Source organism: Bactrocera dorsalis, chromosome 1, assembly GCF_023373825.1.
Source record: "Bactrocera dorsalis isolate Fly_Bdor chromosome 1, ASM2337382v1, whole genome shotgun sequence".
Classification (NCBI taxonomy): domain Eukaryota; kingdom Metazoa; phylum Arthropoda; class Insecta; order Diptera; family Tephritidae; genus Bactrocera; species Bactrocera dorsalis.
The window spans coordinates 91,596,479-91,613,115 of record NC_064303.1 but is presented as its reverse complement, the minus strand read 5'-3'; the positions used below and the strand labels follow the sequence as shown (position 1 = coordinate 91,613,115).

At 39.1% G+C, this 16,637-nt stretch overlaps 1 protein-coding gene across 9 annotated transcripts in view; it reads left to right on the top strand.

The window, feature by feature from the left end:
• The window catches only part of LOC105223796 (CUGBP Elav-like family member 1), a 202,682-nt gene that overhangs the window by 170,890 nt on the left and 15,155 nt on the right, over window positions 1–16,637 (top strand). For all 9 annotated transcript variants that reach the window (XM_049446804.1, XM_049446803.1, XM_011201647.4 and 6 more), the window contains 2 exons: window positions 5,004–5,182; window positions 14,733–15,240. In XM_049446804.1, coding sequence (XP_049302761.1) covers window positions 5,004–5,182; window positions 14,733–15,240 — 687 coding nt within the window. The remainder of the gene's footprint in view (window positions 1–5,003; window positions 5,183–14,732; window positions 15,241–16,637) is intronic.

Here is a 16,637-nt window from a genome sequence, read left to right as displayed (position 1 = left end):
TCCGCTTGTGCGCATGCAAAAATTGTTGTGGAAATAAAATTTATTTTCATTGCGAGTGTCGTCTACGACCACTTCGTTTGGCACTTTGTGCTTGCTTGTATGCGTGTGTGTGTGTGTTTTGGCATAAACCGTTAGTCGTACACGTTCTTAGATTATTGGGTAAATTTTTCTTATTGAAGTGTTTGTTAACGAGTAATATTGCCAATGCACTTTGGCTTAAGCGCACACAACTTGCAACACTGCTTTGTTGCTGTTGCTGTTGCTTGTTGTGCAACTAACGAAAGTAAGTTGCGGCGTGATAATGCGAAAGTTTCGAGAATTTATAACATTTTCCACTAACACAATGAAGCGTAGCTGGCGCAAGACTTTAAGTTGCATAATTAAATGACTGGCGTAGATAAAGATTTAGGGCAAATATTGACACTTGGTGTGCTTAGTGTAGATTGTATTGCTGATATTTTATATATTTTTTTTTTACGAAATCCTCTTAAATATGTATTATATGAGAAAATATAGTCTAGGTGGACAAGAAATTATGAAATGAATGTTTGAAGCAGTAAAGTTGGAGCATATACCATATAATTCTATATACAGCATATGATCAACCAGTTACCAATTACCTTACAACTAGTATGAATTCTAAATAAAATGAGTTACGCTATACATGTACTTCTTCGAACAAAAATTGTTAATGCTTAGGAGCCAATACCTTGCTTTTTCTAGATGAAATGGCAGCAGTTGAATCTCTTCAGGTAAGTCTTTGTTCCAAATGCGGCAAATTTGCTTCTTTATATGTATATCCATTGAGCCAGAAATGGGCCTCGTCGCTGAACAAAATTTGGCTCAAAACGTTGGATCTTTTTAGAACATTTCAAGAACCCATTGAGCGAAATTATGTCGAGTTCTCTTCTCCTGTTCTTTTACAAGCCGTATTTAAGATCTTGAAGTAAAATGTGTCAAGTCATTCCATGCGTCAGTCCGAGTGGCTGCGAACGGCGCCGAATCGACTCTTCACGGTCTTCGTGTACACTCTCAGCTACAGCTGTTATATTTTCTTCACTGTGTGCTGGACGTGGTCTATTCGGTCGAATATTATCCAGTAATGAATGCTGGGTCTCAAGATGGACGAGAATAGTACGTTCAGTAAGCCATAAGTTGAGTGAGCGCGCGAAACACATTCCTTATAGATCGAGAATTTTCGTCATAAAGTTGATAACAAGGAAAGGCTATTGAGTATCTCTACTTAGATCAGCCGTTATAACAATGCGGTGTCAGTACTTTTACAGAAGCTTACTTTGTTTTGAATTTTATTAACTTATTCGACTTATGTGACTATTTCGATATCAGTCGCGTTTTTTCTAGTTCTAAATGTGTCGATTATTCTCAAACTTTCTATTCAATTTAATAATTTTTTCAAGTGTATCGTCTAAATACGTATATGAAAATATCTACTATTATATAAATGATATTTCGTACTTGAAACGACTTGTTATCAATTACTTTTCGACTGGCAGAAGCCAAAAGCCAAACTAGTCAAGAAATATCTATTTCTATACAATCACCGTTTAGTTCTCATTCAGCCGTTGCCTTACAAGTTGTCAGCTGTCACGTTTCACTTAGGAATAGTAAGCCGTTGCCTTACATGTTGTCAGCTGTCATGTTTTTGTCAAAAATATGTTTCATACTTGTTCAAAAGCAATACATACAATATATTCTTTCTTCTTTTTTTATTTCGATTTATACTTAGAATCTCCGCCTGATTAGCCAACCTCACTAAGCGACCTTTTTGAAGCAACTTTCCAAAAAATTGTTATAATATTGCTTACTTCTGACAGATTCAATATTAGTCCGTTGCTATCTAGTTCAAAATACTTATATTTCTTCACTAGTTTTTTCTCTTACAATTATTCTAGTGGCTTAGACGTAATTTTTGTGGGATTTCATCAAGTGCCTTGGATAGCTCAGAGCCTTGGCGCTCGATCTCATTCCTCTCTTCAAGTTTGAAGACGTCGCCTAAGTTCCTGGAAAGATATAATTAAGAGCAGTTTACTCTAGTTTCGGATTTATATTTTTCTTCTGAATATTGATTAAGCAATCTTTTTTGACATATTTTAAAATTTTACATAAAAGATTTGTACGACGATGTCTACAACGGAATAATCACTATTAGAAAATACTTTTTCGTAAGTTAAGAACACGATTTGTTGTAACTTGAGACTTTTGCTTGCCGGTTAAATACTATTACTTAAAATACATACTATAATGTAATCAAGATGATGAGATGACTTGAAATCCGAATGACCGTTTGCCTGTTTGTCCGTCAATGCATCAATGCAAGCAAGAACTTAAGTAATTTGAATCCGGCGGTCCCCTAGTCTATACTACTTATTGACTACATTTTGATTTCTAAAAAAAGTGGCTGCAGATTTCTCTATTTAGAACTCTACCAGTCTATTAAGCAAATTCAGATACAAAATCACGATATTTGATATAAAAGACGCCATCATGGAGTTTTAGCGTTGATCTAAGGTAAGACTAATACTTTTCTGTAAGAGTAGAATACAAATTGTTGCAGTTTGAAGCCTTCGATTGAAAGGCTCTTACTCAACATACTTTACTCTGACGATTTTTTACTCAGTGAGTTTCTGATCAGATTTCTATTAGAACACAAAACATACACAAGTGGCTGACGATTCTTATATTTCCAGCTCTATTAAAAGTTCAACAGATTTTTTGTTTATTTTTTCTAATATTCGACTTAAAGTACCTCCCTTTCCAGCTCTAAGACGTGTCTACAACGTTAATAAATTTTAAAACTTTGCCTCAAGAGGGTGACAATAGTTTAAAGGATCTTTTTTATTATTTTCGAGTGCAACCTTTCATAGTCTGAAACGTCTATAATCCAATTAAAACACTTTCAATCATTTTCACTCACCATAGTCAAGTATAGTGGTCGCTAAATCTATCAAAGTAACAAGATTATGATTTACGAAAAATATACAAAATTATATGAAAATAGCAATTACACTCATCAGCCTCATTAAATAAATAATTTGAAACCAACTTGAAGCACGCATAGCATACTACCACATATATAGCTGTATTAACATGTAACTATATAAGTGGCAACAGCAGTAATAAGTCAAGCTCAACGTGCGTAAAAAGTCGCATATAAACAACTACCAGTCAACAGCACCGTCGATACAACAGTTGCTACGGTCACAGATTCTCAAGCGCTGCGCGTACTCAAGCGGCAGTTGAGGCGTGCAACGACTTGCCGGTTTTATGTAGCATATGCGCAGGCGCACTGGCATTTGGTAGTCGTCTTGCAGTTAATGTCGGTGCAATAATTGCCTATAAAGTGCTGTAGGTGTGCTTTCACCACTTGCCTTACATGCACCACTGCCCCACCAGCACTTCACCTGAGCGCATTCGCTTATTTATTTGTGTAAGTATGTGTGTGTGTTTGTGTGTGCTTTGGTAATTTTAGTAATGAACACTTGGTTTTGGGAGCACAGCTGCTATGCGCCCGTCAACTACTCATAAATACTCGTAAATATGGCTTTCATGTGCATTCATTATTGTTGCAATTGTGGTGAAACAACTTTTCTGCGGTTTATGCGCGGTGTATACTTTTTTGATATGCTTTATGCTTTTTAAAATTTTTATTTTTAGTTTTTATACCCTCAACAGAGTTTGACATAATGTTTGTAACATCCAAAAGGAAAAATGTTAATATGAATGCTTTAGATGATGAGCTCAGTCGATTTAGTCATGTCCGTCTATACATGACCTAGTCTCTCACTTTTTGAGATATGGCTCTGAAATTTTGCAGCTGTTCTTCTCTCATCGAAAAGCTGCTCACTTATTGGAACGACCGATATCGGATCACTATATCATATAGATCCCATACAAACTGAACACTTGAAATCAAGTTCTTGTATGGAAAAGTTTTTCATTTAACGAGTTATCTTCCCAAAATTTTGTACAGGTTATTGTCTACGTAAATAATCCAATCTCCGAAAAAATTGTTTAGATCAGATCACTATAACATATAGCTCCCATACAAATTGAGAGTTTAAAATCATGTCCTTATATGGAAAAAAATTTTATTTCTCGAGATATATTCGTGAAATTTGGTATGCATTTTTTTGAAAAGAAGTTATATGATATTTTTAACAAATTGTTTTGATCGGACTACTATATCATATAGCTACCATACAAACTGAATGATCAAAATCATGTCTTTGTATGGAAAATTTTCTCATTTGATGAGATATGTTCATAAAATTTTATGTGCATTATTCACCAAAGCAACTTTATAAGTTTTGAAGAAATGGTGTAGATCGAACCACTATATCATATAGCTGCCATACAAACTGGCCGATCAAAATTAGGGGCTTGTATAGAAAATTTTTTTATTTGACGAGTTATGTTCACAAAATTTGGCGAAAATTATTGCCCAAGACAACGGTACATTCTCCAAACAAATTGTGTGGATCGAACCACTATAGCATATAGCTGCCATACAAACTGAACGTTCAAAGTCTATCTATTTTACTGAATCTTTTGTATTTGTGTAGGGTATTAAAACTTTGGTCCAACCGAATTTACAGTTTTCCCTGTATTTTTTACTGTTTATTCTTACTTTACTTTTTTGCGCGTGCTTACACGGGCTAACCCTACAGCAGCGTCCGTCAACCACTTCCCGAAGCAAATTATTTTTGTAGTTTGTTTAAAGTTCATTTTTCGTGTGTGTGTATGTGTGTGTTTGAGTTTGTAATTTGCACATTATGTGCTTATATTCGGCCATATGAAAGCATAAGTATATAATTTATGTGTATGTGGGGGCATGTTGCAAGTACACCGAAACATACACGTGTTTTTTGGAGTTGCAGCCTCCGTTGCAGCAATAGTTTTAGCCGTTTTTATTTCTGTTGTTTTTTTTTCTTGTTTTTGGTGCAGAGCTTTTCAACATTCCGCTTTTGTTTTTCTCATTTCAGAGCGTAAACTTTTCGTTGGCATGCTGAATAAAAAGTATAATGAGGCCGATGTGAGGCAGCTGTTCACGGGCCATGGCACCATCGAGGAGTGTACGGTGTTGCGCGACCAAAATGGGCAGAGCAAAGGTTGCGCTTTTGTGACGTTTGCAACGAAGCACAATGCCATTGGAGCGATTAAGGTAAGTACGTGTGTATATTTGTGTATATGTGTGTGTATGTGTGTGCGAATGGCTGAGCAAGTGAGTGTTGCGCAGTTGCCCGGCACCACTTGCCACTTGCCACTAACCACTTGTGGTGGCACCGCAACGATCAACGATGCGCATAAGTAGAACGCGATTTGGTTATGGCGCAAGCATTTTTAAATACCCTTCTACTTGCAACTGTGTTAGTGTGTGTGTGTATGTGTGTGTGCCTCTACATGCAATTCTGTTGGTCTCCGCCAACTTTCGTATCCTTAATCTTTGCTACGTACTTGCCACTTGCAAGCAAGCGCCGGAAACTGCTGGTTTTCGTCTTGAAGATTTCGTGCTCGTGCTTCGTGCTGCAGCTTCTATGCGCTTTGTTTTGCGCAATTTCTCATAAAGCGCCCACTTACGCTGCCATATCCCCACGGAAATACCGCAATGCCGCCGACGGCAGCAGACTGTCGCACTACTCAGCCACCATCACGACTGCTACACACACCAATCGACGCTTCGTGTGGGAGGGGATGTTGGAGGCAGGCGTTAAGCGCGCACACATCCGAGTGCAGCAGGCGGCGCATGAATGTATGAGGTAAATGACCCAAGAAAATAAAAGTTAAATGCTGAGCACCCAGCAAAACCGCTTAAATAAAATGCATGTAGTACTTGCCACCACCGACGACTTATGCGTGGCGCGCTCAGTGTGTGGCACTTGACAAATTGGCGACGCTATCATTTTGGCTGAAATGCACTGGCTGTGGCAATAGCAATAAAACAACAACTACTTCAATCACACACAATGCAGCTCAACTGCAACGGGAAATCATGAAATAACAAGTTAAATAAAACAAGTAGGGAGGGGCTAAAAGCGAATGCAATCGAAGAGTTTGTAAATTCGGATGGTTATATCAGAGAAAAAACTTTTCATATGAATTCAATAGCAGTTTTTCATCGAAATAGTGATTCAATCTTAACATTGGTTATATTGTGGTTATACAAAGGTTACTTAGTGGTTATGTAACGGTTAGTGAACCGATATTTCTTCAATCTATAGCACTAAAGCTCCATATGTCCGAGATAATACATATGCTACCTTTTAATTTCATTAAAATATCATACATTTTAGTCGATATGGAATATATACAGTCAACTGAAAACTCAAATATTATCATATTAGGTAATACAGCTGCCATAATAATTCAGAGACCGTTTGCTCTACTTTTCAGCACCAAGCTATGATATATCGAAAACAATACGTTCACTTAAGGTTAGGTTCGGTTATGTTAGATGGCTCGTCAAAGATCGCATGTGGAGTTCTTTGTGAAGCCACAGAAAAGAAGAACTCTTGTGTTCTAACTTACAAATTAGCAAAACGCTTGGTATTGAAGACAAATTTGCACAGGCGTTTAATTTCCTTACCTGTCAATTAGGTGGAATGTCTGCAGGTATGCACTCCCAAGTGTTTAAGCTTTAACCTCCCAAACGCGGGATTGTCATAAAGGAAAAAAGTGTTGAGTTGTTTCCATCACATCTGCAAATGACGTCTGGTAAAATTCCCAAGCTTCCGTAAAGCCCAGCTAACCAATAGTAAAACACAAGAGTACACGGGAGCACCGACCCGCTCACATGTTTGCTTACTAGCTCATCAGCTTTACAATTTCGTGCGAAGCCGATTTGGCTCAGCATCCCTACCAGTCTTATCACAAAGACACTTGATGCTATTGATAGCGATGTTTAGCACTCCTCGACCAACCGTAAAGGCACTGTAAAAGTGTTCAAGTCTAAAATCGCCGCTCTGCTATCTGGGTGAATGGTCACTTCTATGAAGGAGGCTGCATTTCGGAGCAGCAGATCTACTGCTACATTAATGGCTGCAACCTTGGCTTGGAAGACAGTGCAACAGCCAGGAAGTCTAAAGTTGGAGTGGATAGAGCGCTCCTGATAGTAAACCCTCGCACCAACTTTTTCTCCAAGCTGTGACCGATCCGTATAGAAGCTTTTACGTATATGAGCAGAGAAGGAGCCGCCAGAGCTCTGTTTGGCGTCTCCATGATCTAATTGACCCGGTATGAAGTCAAAGTGCGTGAGAATATCCTAATGTTCAGATACGTGTTCTTTTAACAACCCAAATTCTCTGAGTCCGATAGCAACATTCGCGGCCATACACCTTCAGATGATGTCTACCGACACTATGTGCAAGATAGCGTTAATTGTCATGGTTGGAGCGCCGCTCGTTGAACGCTCTCGAGTTTTTTTGCAAGTGTTGACTCTTCTAGAGCTCTCCGTCACATAAAAACTCCATGGAAAATAGTGGGCCTGATTATGGTGTCATAGAGTCAGAGGACCACTTTCGGTGAGAGAACTCAATTTTTACCAATGGCTCCTCTACAGCAGCATAAAGCAATCGATGCCGTTTTTGCTCTCTCTTCGATATTCCACTTCCATGCAAGCTGCCTGTCTAGGATGAGCCGTGGCTATTTCACAGTATCCGCCGGTTGCAGACGGATGTCTCTCATTTGAGGCAGCGGTGTCATCTTAGATATTGATGAATATAGACCGTACAAAGTAAACTGGTAGTTCCGAAATCATTAAGATCGGCTTTTGACATTCCGACAGACAGTCACTCGGACTTCAACTCAATCTCTTCCAAACTCTTGACATATGTATATTGTATAAGTCTATCATCCGTATCGCATAGTTTAAGGTTTTAAAAACCAGTATTAGTTGAAAAAACTCTCATACGTTGTGCAACATGTGGCGACAGTATAAATATTCAGACGTGTAAGTTACAGCAGTCTTGCCAGATTTGAGCAATTCCTCATAATATGTGGAGAAAACATAAACGCAAAGTTGCATAGCTTTCTTCTAGATCCTTTGGCACAAATAAACTCAAATTTTCAAAGCCACTGTTGAAAAGCCATTTCCATTTGCAACGTTGCAACTACGCGGTCGCATAAACTACAACAATAAAGATCAATAAATTCCGCTGATTACATCTGGCAACATTGCATTGTTAAAGCGCTGCGACAAGAACAAAAGCTGCAACATGGATGGCAAGCAATGTCAAAATCATACGTTGTTGCATGGCACAAAACATGCCACGAACCGCATGCCATATGCACTGCATGCAAGCCATAGCAACGAGCGCACTCCCCTAATCAGGCGCATTTATCCTTAAAAAAATATATATATCATGTCTATATATATATATTTGTGTTTATATGTATATGTGTGTATATATGTATCTACATATAGTATATTTTGTATAAATATGTGGCATATAAAAAATAAGCCCTTTTGATCGGCTGTGCGGCAGGCGGAAGGCCTTGCCGGCGACGACGTCGTCAACAGCATCAAGCGCGCGCTCGGCAATGGCGCGCTACAAGAAAATAAATTGCAACGGATAAGCATTACACATAAATATTAAATGCAACGTGAAGTAGAATGCAACTAGGATGCAAGCACTCCTTCCGCGGCAACTATAAACAGTTAAAAGTGTAGCTTGTTGGCGCTTTCAGTAGTTGTGTGTGGGTTGGTGTGCGCCTCTCTCCCACAATGTACCAATCCTGCGACGCTTTTGCCCCCCAGCCACCTCTGCCAACTCCACGCTGCAACACAATAAAGTTTTACTCCACGGCGCAACTGAGTTGTGGCATGTTTCGCTGCTTATTTCCTATGCTTACAACTTTTCACGCGAATTTTTAAATTTATAGCGCAAATGTGTTGCACGTTCCGTGCCGCCGGAGAAAAAATCGCTTGCTCCTATCGATTTTATGTATTTACGCCCCTGCATGACTGTATGTGTGTGTGTATTTGTCTCTATTTGCACTTGAGTACACACGTCTGCTGCATCTCCGCCAATGGCAACAAATTATAAAGCGCAAAAGCGCATATAATACAAATGTGGTAACATTTTTGTCTTCCATGGCCGCGTTCCGCTTGACACTTGCCTTCAAACCATATAAATCGGGTAAACATACACACATAAGCATTTAAAGATAATGCAGTTTTGTGTTCTTTAGGTCGCAATGACATAAGAGAAATCCAATATCTGAGCGACATTTGCAAGCATCGTTGGTTGAATCTATTTGGAATTACAAGTAAATTCAAGTTAGGTTAATCTGGCAGACCAAAAAGCCAAGCTTAGATCAGTTTGGTCCATTGTGATACTAGATGGAGTTCACTTGCTAAGTCCAAGAGGAATAGTCATCCTTCAGGATGCCTACGCTTGACGCAAATTTTAACAGATTCTGCGGCCTCACTGTCGATACCTCCTCCAGTGTATCATACTGTGAGGACCCCAGATGCGGGCGTGTGTCGCCACCACAAAATTTGTGTAAACTATTGTCTAACTACCGCTTATGAGCTAACCGAAGGCACCTGAACGTAATATCCAATTAGACGAATAGAAGCGACTTACCCAACTAAAACTGGAATGCTCTTATTTACCAAAAGGTATAAAGTAACAGACGTTCCTCTCTCTCATTCGGAAACTTACGCATTCGATCTGTTGATAAGGTGAAATATCTAAGGCGTATTCTTCGTAGAAAGCTTTCATGTCAATTAATGGAGATCAAATATTGAAGAGAGAGTAAGGAAGGCATCGGTTGCCCTATATTACTGCAGGTCGCTATAAGAAGGAAGAACTGTAGAGTATCGCCAAAGGTAGTGTTTGGCTCTACGAAACGAAGGCAAGTCAATAATATGTTGTAGTATATTCGTATAGTGAAAGGTACCAAAAAAGGTTACACTCACCAAGAAGCTTGAGCATACCAAAAAACGGCTCTCATTGGCATCTCTACCCTTAATGCCATTTTACAAAAAGCAGCCTTGGATATTTACCACAGCTGAATTTCAGCGTAGCTCGCTCCAAGACTCAGGGAACCAGAGAAAATGAAGTAGTCCAAACAGGGACACTCTGAATTTATCTCTGCCTTCAACTGCATCCATAAAAACTTGGACCACTACGTCGCAGAGACTACTCGACATTTTGTCTGTTCACATACCGACGACGATTTGCTGGAGAAAAGGTGTAGTGAGCTTTTTCGCGGAAGGGTCGAGGATAGAAGGAAAGGTTGAAGGGAGTTTCCTATGAAGAACTATCCATCCAGCTTAGTTAAGCTATTGGACCAATGTACTACATTGATCCATAGCTTAAACACTGAAGAGACTGCTATTATGGAGGGAGTAAACATGCTGCTCGAAAATGCAGAAGTGAGGCATTATTAACACTAACTTTGCAAAATGTTCGCTTGAAATTTGTCAAAGAGTCTGTCTTTCTACTGGAAATAGAAACAGGCAGAAAGAACAGCTTTGAGCTGCTGACATCGTAATGGAAACGAATTGGACCTTCGTTGTCATCTTGTGTTCTAGCACTGCACCTATGGACCTCGCCTCCTCTTTGCAGGCATTGGACGACGACCAGCTTCTGTGCAACTGCGAGATTCTGTTGGCCTAGAACTGGTTACTTGCCGTTAGCAAAGTTCATCTTGTTGGTGTAGGCATGGAAGAAAGTTAGGTGGCAACAGCCAGCCACCAGCTGTTCGGCTTTTGCAGTCCAGCTTTTGCAAGATTGAACCAGGAAACATAGCATCTCAAAAGCCGTCATAACAGATTTATGATAAGCTCAAAACGTTTGGTCGATTTATGAGTGACTTCTAATCAATCGCATTGAAGTTTTAGATATCACAATTACCGGCGTTCTTAAGTGTCCAAGTTAGATCAGTGTTAAGATCGATACTAAGCCTAGTCTAAGTGATTTGAAGGCAGTTAATCGTGAATACCTCCTAAAAATAAAATAAAGCTTTTCCTTTCAACTTCTGTTTCTGTATGCTAGTCCTTTGGCTTATACTTATTTTTGTTAACTCCAAGTATTGCCGAATTGCAGAAGGTTAATTCTGAGTACCTACAATTTTAATGACCTTATACATTTTTTAACTTCTGATTTATACCAATTTTTTATCGATGATTTATACCTATTTTTATCCAAGTTGGCGAATTCAAGGCATTTCGTGCTTAATATCACTTAAATGTTTTGTTTTTTTCGATTTTTTCTGTCATTATTTTGAATTATACCAATTTTTCATCTACAAAGACAAACTTGTTTATCTGCATGGTTAAAAGAATCGAAGCTTTTGGTAATAAATACATCACAAAAGTAATGTGAAGCTTTTTCGATATATTTCTATTACTCCATGTCAGTCGTTTGATTTATACCAATCAGTCATTTGACTTATACCAATTTTTAACTTACATCTAAGGATTGTCGAATAGAGGATAGTTGGTGCAGAGTAACTCCTTAAAACTGTCTGAGCTTTTCAATTATATTTGAATTCCTTTATGCCACTATTATGACTTATACCAGTTTTCTATTTAGAATACTTGGCACATTAAAGGAAATAAGTACTAAATAGAACACAAAATAGGAATAATGAAGTTTCAATTTCGAAGTCTTTCCGTCTTTTGTTGCGATCTCGATGACTTTCGAAACTTTTGCATATACAGCTATTATGCCACTTTATTCTCCTTTGTTTTGCAATAATTTCCCTCTTTAAACGAAACGTCTTAAATACAGACTTTCAAATCCATCCACAACAACTTAAAGCAATTATAATTGCAAACCCATTGTTGCATAAATAATGTGTTCACATAATTCCTTGGAAAATTACTGCCCAACCCTTTAAATTTTCAAAGAAAGTACAGCCTCCCTCATTAGAATAAATATTTATGTAAATATGTATGCACACTTACATGTGTATTGTCCCTTAATGTCCATCTGCAGCGGAAGTTTGTGATTTTACTTCATTTCCCATGTACTATTAGTTGACCTCTTCCGCTGTTCTTGTAAATGTATGTATGTCTGTGCAAATACCTACGAGTTTGAGTGCAAGCTGGAGCATACTCCAGCCTTGTTATAACTATACAAACATATCTACCGCTTACTTCGTGAAGCCTCACACGAATGCATGGCAAATATTCTAGGTACGAGTGCACTAGCAACACTAGTGTTGGTGCAATTAATCATCTTGACAGTTACTGCAAAAATATAACCGCGACTTATTGCAAAAAGATACGGAAATTTCAAAAGTACGATAAAGTATAACCTAGAAATATGTATATATAAAGGTATAGAAATAGAAATGATAGTGGAAATGAAATTCTAAAATTCTCAAGGGTTTCAAATTCATATTGAATTTACGAGAAGTTTGCTTTAAGCTGACTTTGAAGAAATTGAAAGTAGGAAAAATGAAAAATGTGAAAGGAAGAAGTAGTTTCAATACTTACTTTTTAATGAATATGAATGGATTATTAATGGATAGTTTTAGATATTATTTATAAAAGTATATACTATAGATGTTTCTTATGAAGTTTACGGGAGCTTTAATTCACTCTGTAAGGTCCAGAGTTATGTTCTTAAACTCACTGTAACATAACGCTGGTTAAAGAATTAGATTATGTTAGGCTTTTTCCCTATTATTGCAACTTTTTTGTACCCTGAACAGGGTACATTAATTCCATCACGACTTTTTTAAAATCCAAAAGGCAACGTCGAAGACCCTATAAAGTAAAGTGTATGTCAGTCTGTATATACGCGATCGACCTGAAACTATTTCTAATTCCATTTCACACCAAAAGGCTGGTCATTTGTCGGAATCGCTGATGACGAACAATTATAACATGTAGCTGACATACAACTGATCGAAGAACTCAAGTTCTTATATGTAAAACTTGTTTAAGTGAGAAGGTATCTTCACGATGTTATGATAGATTCAAAGAATTTCTATAATTTTTTTATGTGGTGGAGAAAAACAATACTTGCAAAGAAAGAAGAGAGCGTTCCACGGCCGGCGTATGTGTGGTGCACTAAAGTCCACTCCAACCATGGCAATTAACGCCATTTTGAACATAGTACCCGTAGACATCGCCGGAAGACGAATGGCCGCGAAATTGGCTATTAGAACCTAGAAAATCTGGATTCTCAAAAGAACGCGTATCTGAACATTCGGATATCCTCACACAATTTGACTTCATACCGGATCATCTTTATCATGATGTCGCCAAATCGAACTCTGCCGGCTCCTTCCCTGCCCATATACCGACGAGGGAGCTATAGGTGAGGAGAAGCTGTTCGAGGAGAGGGATAGTGAGCATCATTACGGATGGGTCAAAGCATGGGGTGAAGGTTGATGGAGGGGTTTACTGTTGGGAGCTCTCTATCAACTCTCGTTTCATACTTCCTGGCTATTGCAGTGTCTTCCAAGCCGACGTTGCAGCCGCTAAGGTAGCGGTAGATCTGCTGCTCCAAAGCGCAGCCTGTTTTAAAGAAGTAATAATTTGGTCAGATAGCAGAACGGCAATATTAGCCTTGAACTCATTTACAGAGCGTTCAGGGTTGGTCGAGGAGGGTCTATCCTCGCTATCAATATCATTGAGTGTCTTTGTGATAAGACTGATATGAGTGCCAGGGTACAGGGGAATCGCGGAAAATTGTAAAGCTGATATGCTAGCAACAAAGGGCACCCTAGTACTAATAACGGTAGCATAGGAGCAGACTTCGCGGAACCTTAGCCAGCGCTGGGCTGGGCGGTACTTGCTATATTGCAAAAGTTTTTTTGGCCCAGATTAATTGCGGAAGATCTAGCGATCTCTTTGTCCGCCGTTCGGCTAGCCTCTCCCTAGCTGTGGGGCTTTCAACAGGCCATTACCCTACTGGCGTCTTGGGAATCTAACCAGACACCGTTTGCAGAAGCTGTTTGGAAGAAGATGAGGTGGAAACAACTTAACACTTCCTTTTTGACTTTCCCGCGTTTGTGAGGTCAAGACTTAAACACTAGGGAACGCATATCTTCAGAAATCCTGTCAATCTAGAGTAACTGTAACTTTTATGTATTTTGGTACTTAAAGTAATTTAAAAGCACTGCAAAAGTCTAAACACTTTCTCACTCTCTCTCTTCATCTCCATTTAATTACCCAAAATATGCTTGCTTCAACTGCAAGTGGCAGCTACAACGCGGTTGTAATGTGATCGCTTTGCCGGTTTAAGAGCTTCGAAGTGTTTCGGGCTTGTTGCGGCGTGTTGCCGATTTTCTAGCGTAGCCTGCAATAAACTCTCCACACAGACAGCGTGCCGGCAGTGGTCTTTAATTACCGTCACCATAATTCCTGGCCACCACAGGCTTTGCTGCAGTATTGTCTTACATTGCACGAGAGTAATTAGGAAAATTTCCTGCGCGTTAACCCGCCAGCAGTGGGGCAGTAACGTTTAAGACAATTTCTGCCACCAAAAGCACCAGACAATGCACACACTTTGAAATATGCATTTAAATACACGAAATAGAATAGACACTTGCGAGAGATACGCCAGCGTTTAGCTTATGCCGTGACGTTAAATTAAAAACACATTTTCACAGCACTTCGGAAATAAAATGTGGAAACTTTCCGCATTTAAACCTTTTGCGCGCCACCGTTTAGTATTACACACACAAACAGCTGTTTTAACACTTGACTACAACGAGATTTTCATGCACATTATTTCACGCCATTTCAGGCTCTGCATCAAAGCCGCACCATGGAGGGTTGTTCGGCGCCGCTCGTTGTCAAATTCGCCGACACACAAAAGGAGAAGGACCAAAAGAAAATGCAGCAGCTGCAGGCCAGTCTTGTCGGCATCACCGCACTGACGACCCCCTCTACCGGCAGCATTGCCGGTCTGGCTGCGACTCCTACCAACGGTCTTAGTCCGGCTTCGGGCGCCACCCTAGTACCCAGCCCCCTAACGGCGGCCAGCGTGCGCTCAAATTCCTCAATGTCGGCAGCATTGGCAGCAGTGGCCGCTGCACCACAACCCACCGCTGTCGCTAATCCTGCCTCCGCTTTGGTACCCACATCGGCAGCCATCTCAGTGTCGCCATCGCTACTAACGGCCGCCGGCACAGCAGCGCAGCAAGCATCGCCATACCTGACCACCACGGATGCCATGAATGCGTCGGCCGCACAGCTACACCTATTCCAGCAATTGCAGGCCTTCGGTCTGCATCCAGCGCAGTATTTACAAGGTGAGTGACAAATGACTAGCATACAAAGCAAACAAGTATACTCTTTATAATAGGAAGGTGGCGATGTGAAGCAGTTTCTCTCCAACCCCAAAAAGTGGCGCTTTTGGCGGGAAGCTTAGTCACGTTGCGAGTCTTGCATATACATACATAGTTTTTTTTTCTCGAAACTCGTTAATTTTCATACTTCATTGATTGCCGAAGTTGTTGAAGCGTTGTCTTCTTTCAAAATTTACAACATTCGCCCCACCGTTGTCTACTCCTTTTCCCTCCAAGTTATGTCTATCAACTAGAAGAAACTAAATTATTTTGTTTTTTTTTTTGCACTCTACTTGTATAGTTTTTGTTGTTTATTATATTTTGTTTGTGCCTTGATTACTTGTTTTAGTTGTTGTTGTTGTTTTTCGTATGTGAGTCTATTAGTGCAAACATATTTACATGTGAATAACTCCACAGCCTGCAAATGCATGAGCATACAGTTATACATGCGGATTTGTAAGCTCCCAATATATGTATATATGTATTTGTGATCACTTACATATGTATGTGTAGTGTGTGTAGTGATGAACCGCCGACCATATGAAACAGCTGCAATTCATGTAACTGCCAAAAAGTAACAAGTCAGTTGCCACAAGAGTGTAACAACAGTTTTAGTTAATGCCAAACTAGAATATTTTTTGTTGGTGATATTTTGACAGTCAACAATAAAAGTTTTGTTTCAGATTTGAAGTGAGTAAATGCTATAATATAGGGTGTATTTTTTTAGCGATAAAATTTCGTAGAGGTACAGCTGTGAAACCAGCTGTTATATGTATAAAGGATATGGGTTTGACATTTCTACTCAATTTACGAAATTTCGATTGACCGAGTTTACGTATTATCAGAAAATTTGCTTGTGAATTGGTCATTTATGCCATTTGATTAGACTCCATTAGATTTCTTCGTGTTGAGAATCATCGAGTCAAAGGTATGTGCTTCAATAAGTCTACTACTAGCGTATTTTACGAGATAATGTCTGTTATACTGGAAGAATTATAAATTAAGCCTACAGAACGATTCTAAGATGAGCCGATGGATCCTATGCCCGATAAAACCAACTACATAAAATTTGAAAAATATTAAGTGGCCAGTTTTAAATTTCTCGGCGATTTATTTGTAAATAAACCTCTACGAGAGACCCTTTATTGTATTATATGTAAGGACTTACTATGCATTATATTTGTACTTGTAACTAATTTTTTTGGATTCTTGAGGAATCCCTAAAGTACCATGTATATTTATGACTATTGTACAAATATAAATATTTAATTGAACACCGAAGAAATCGTGCTATCCAAGACAATGCAAACAAATTTTGATTCTTTCAGCATAACCATCTTTTGATCGGCAAATCTATCACT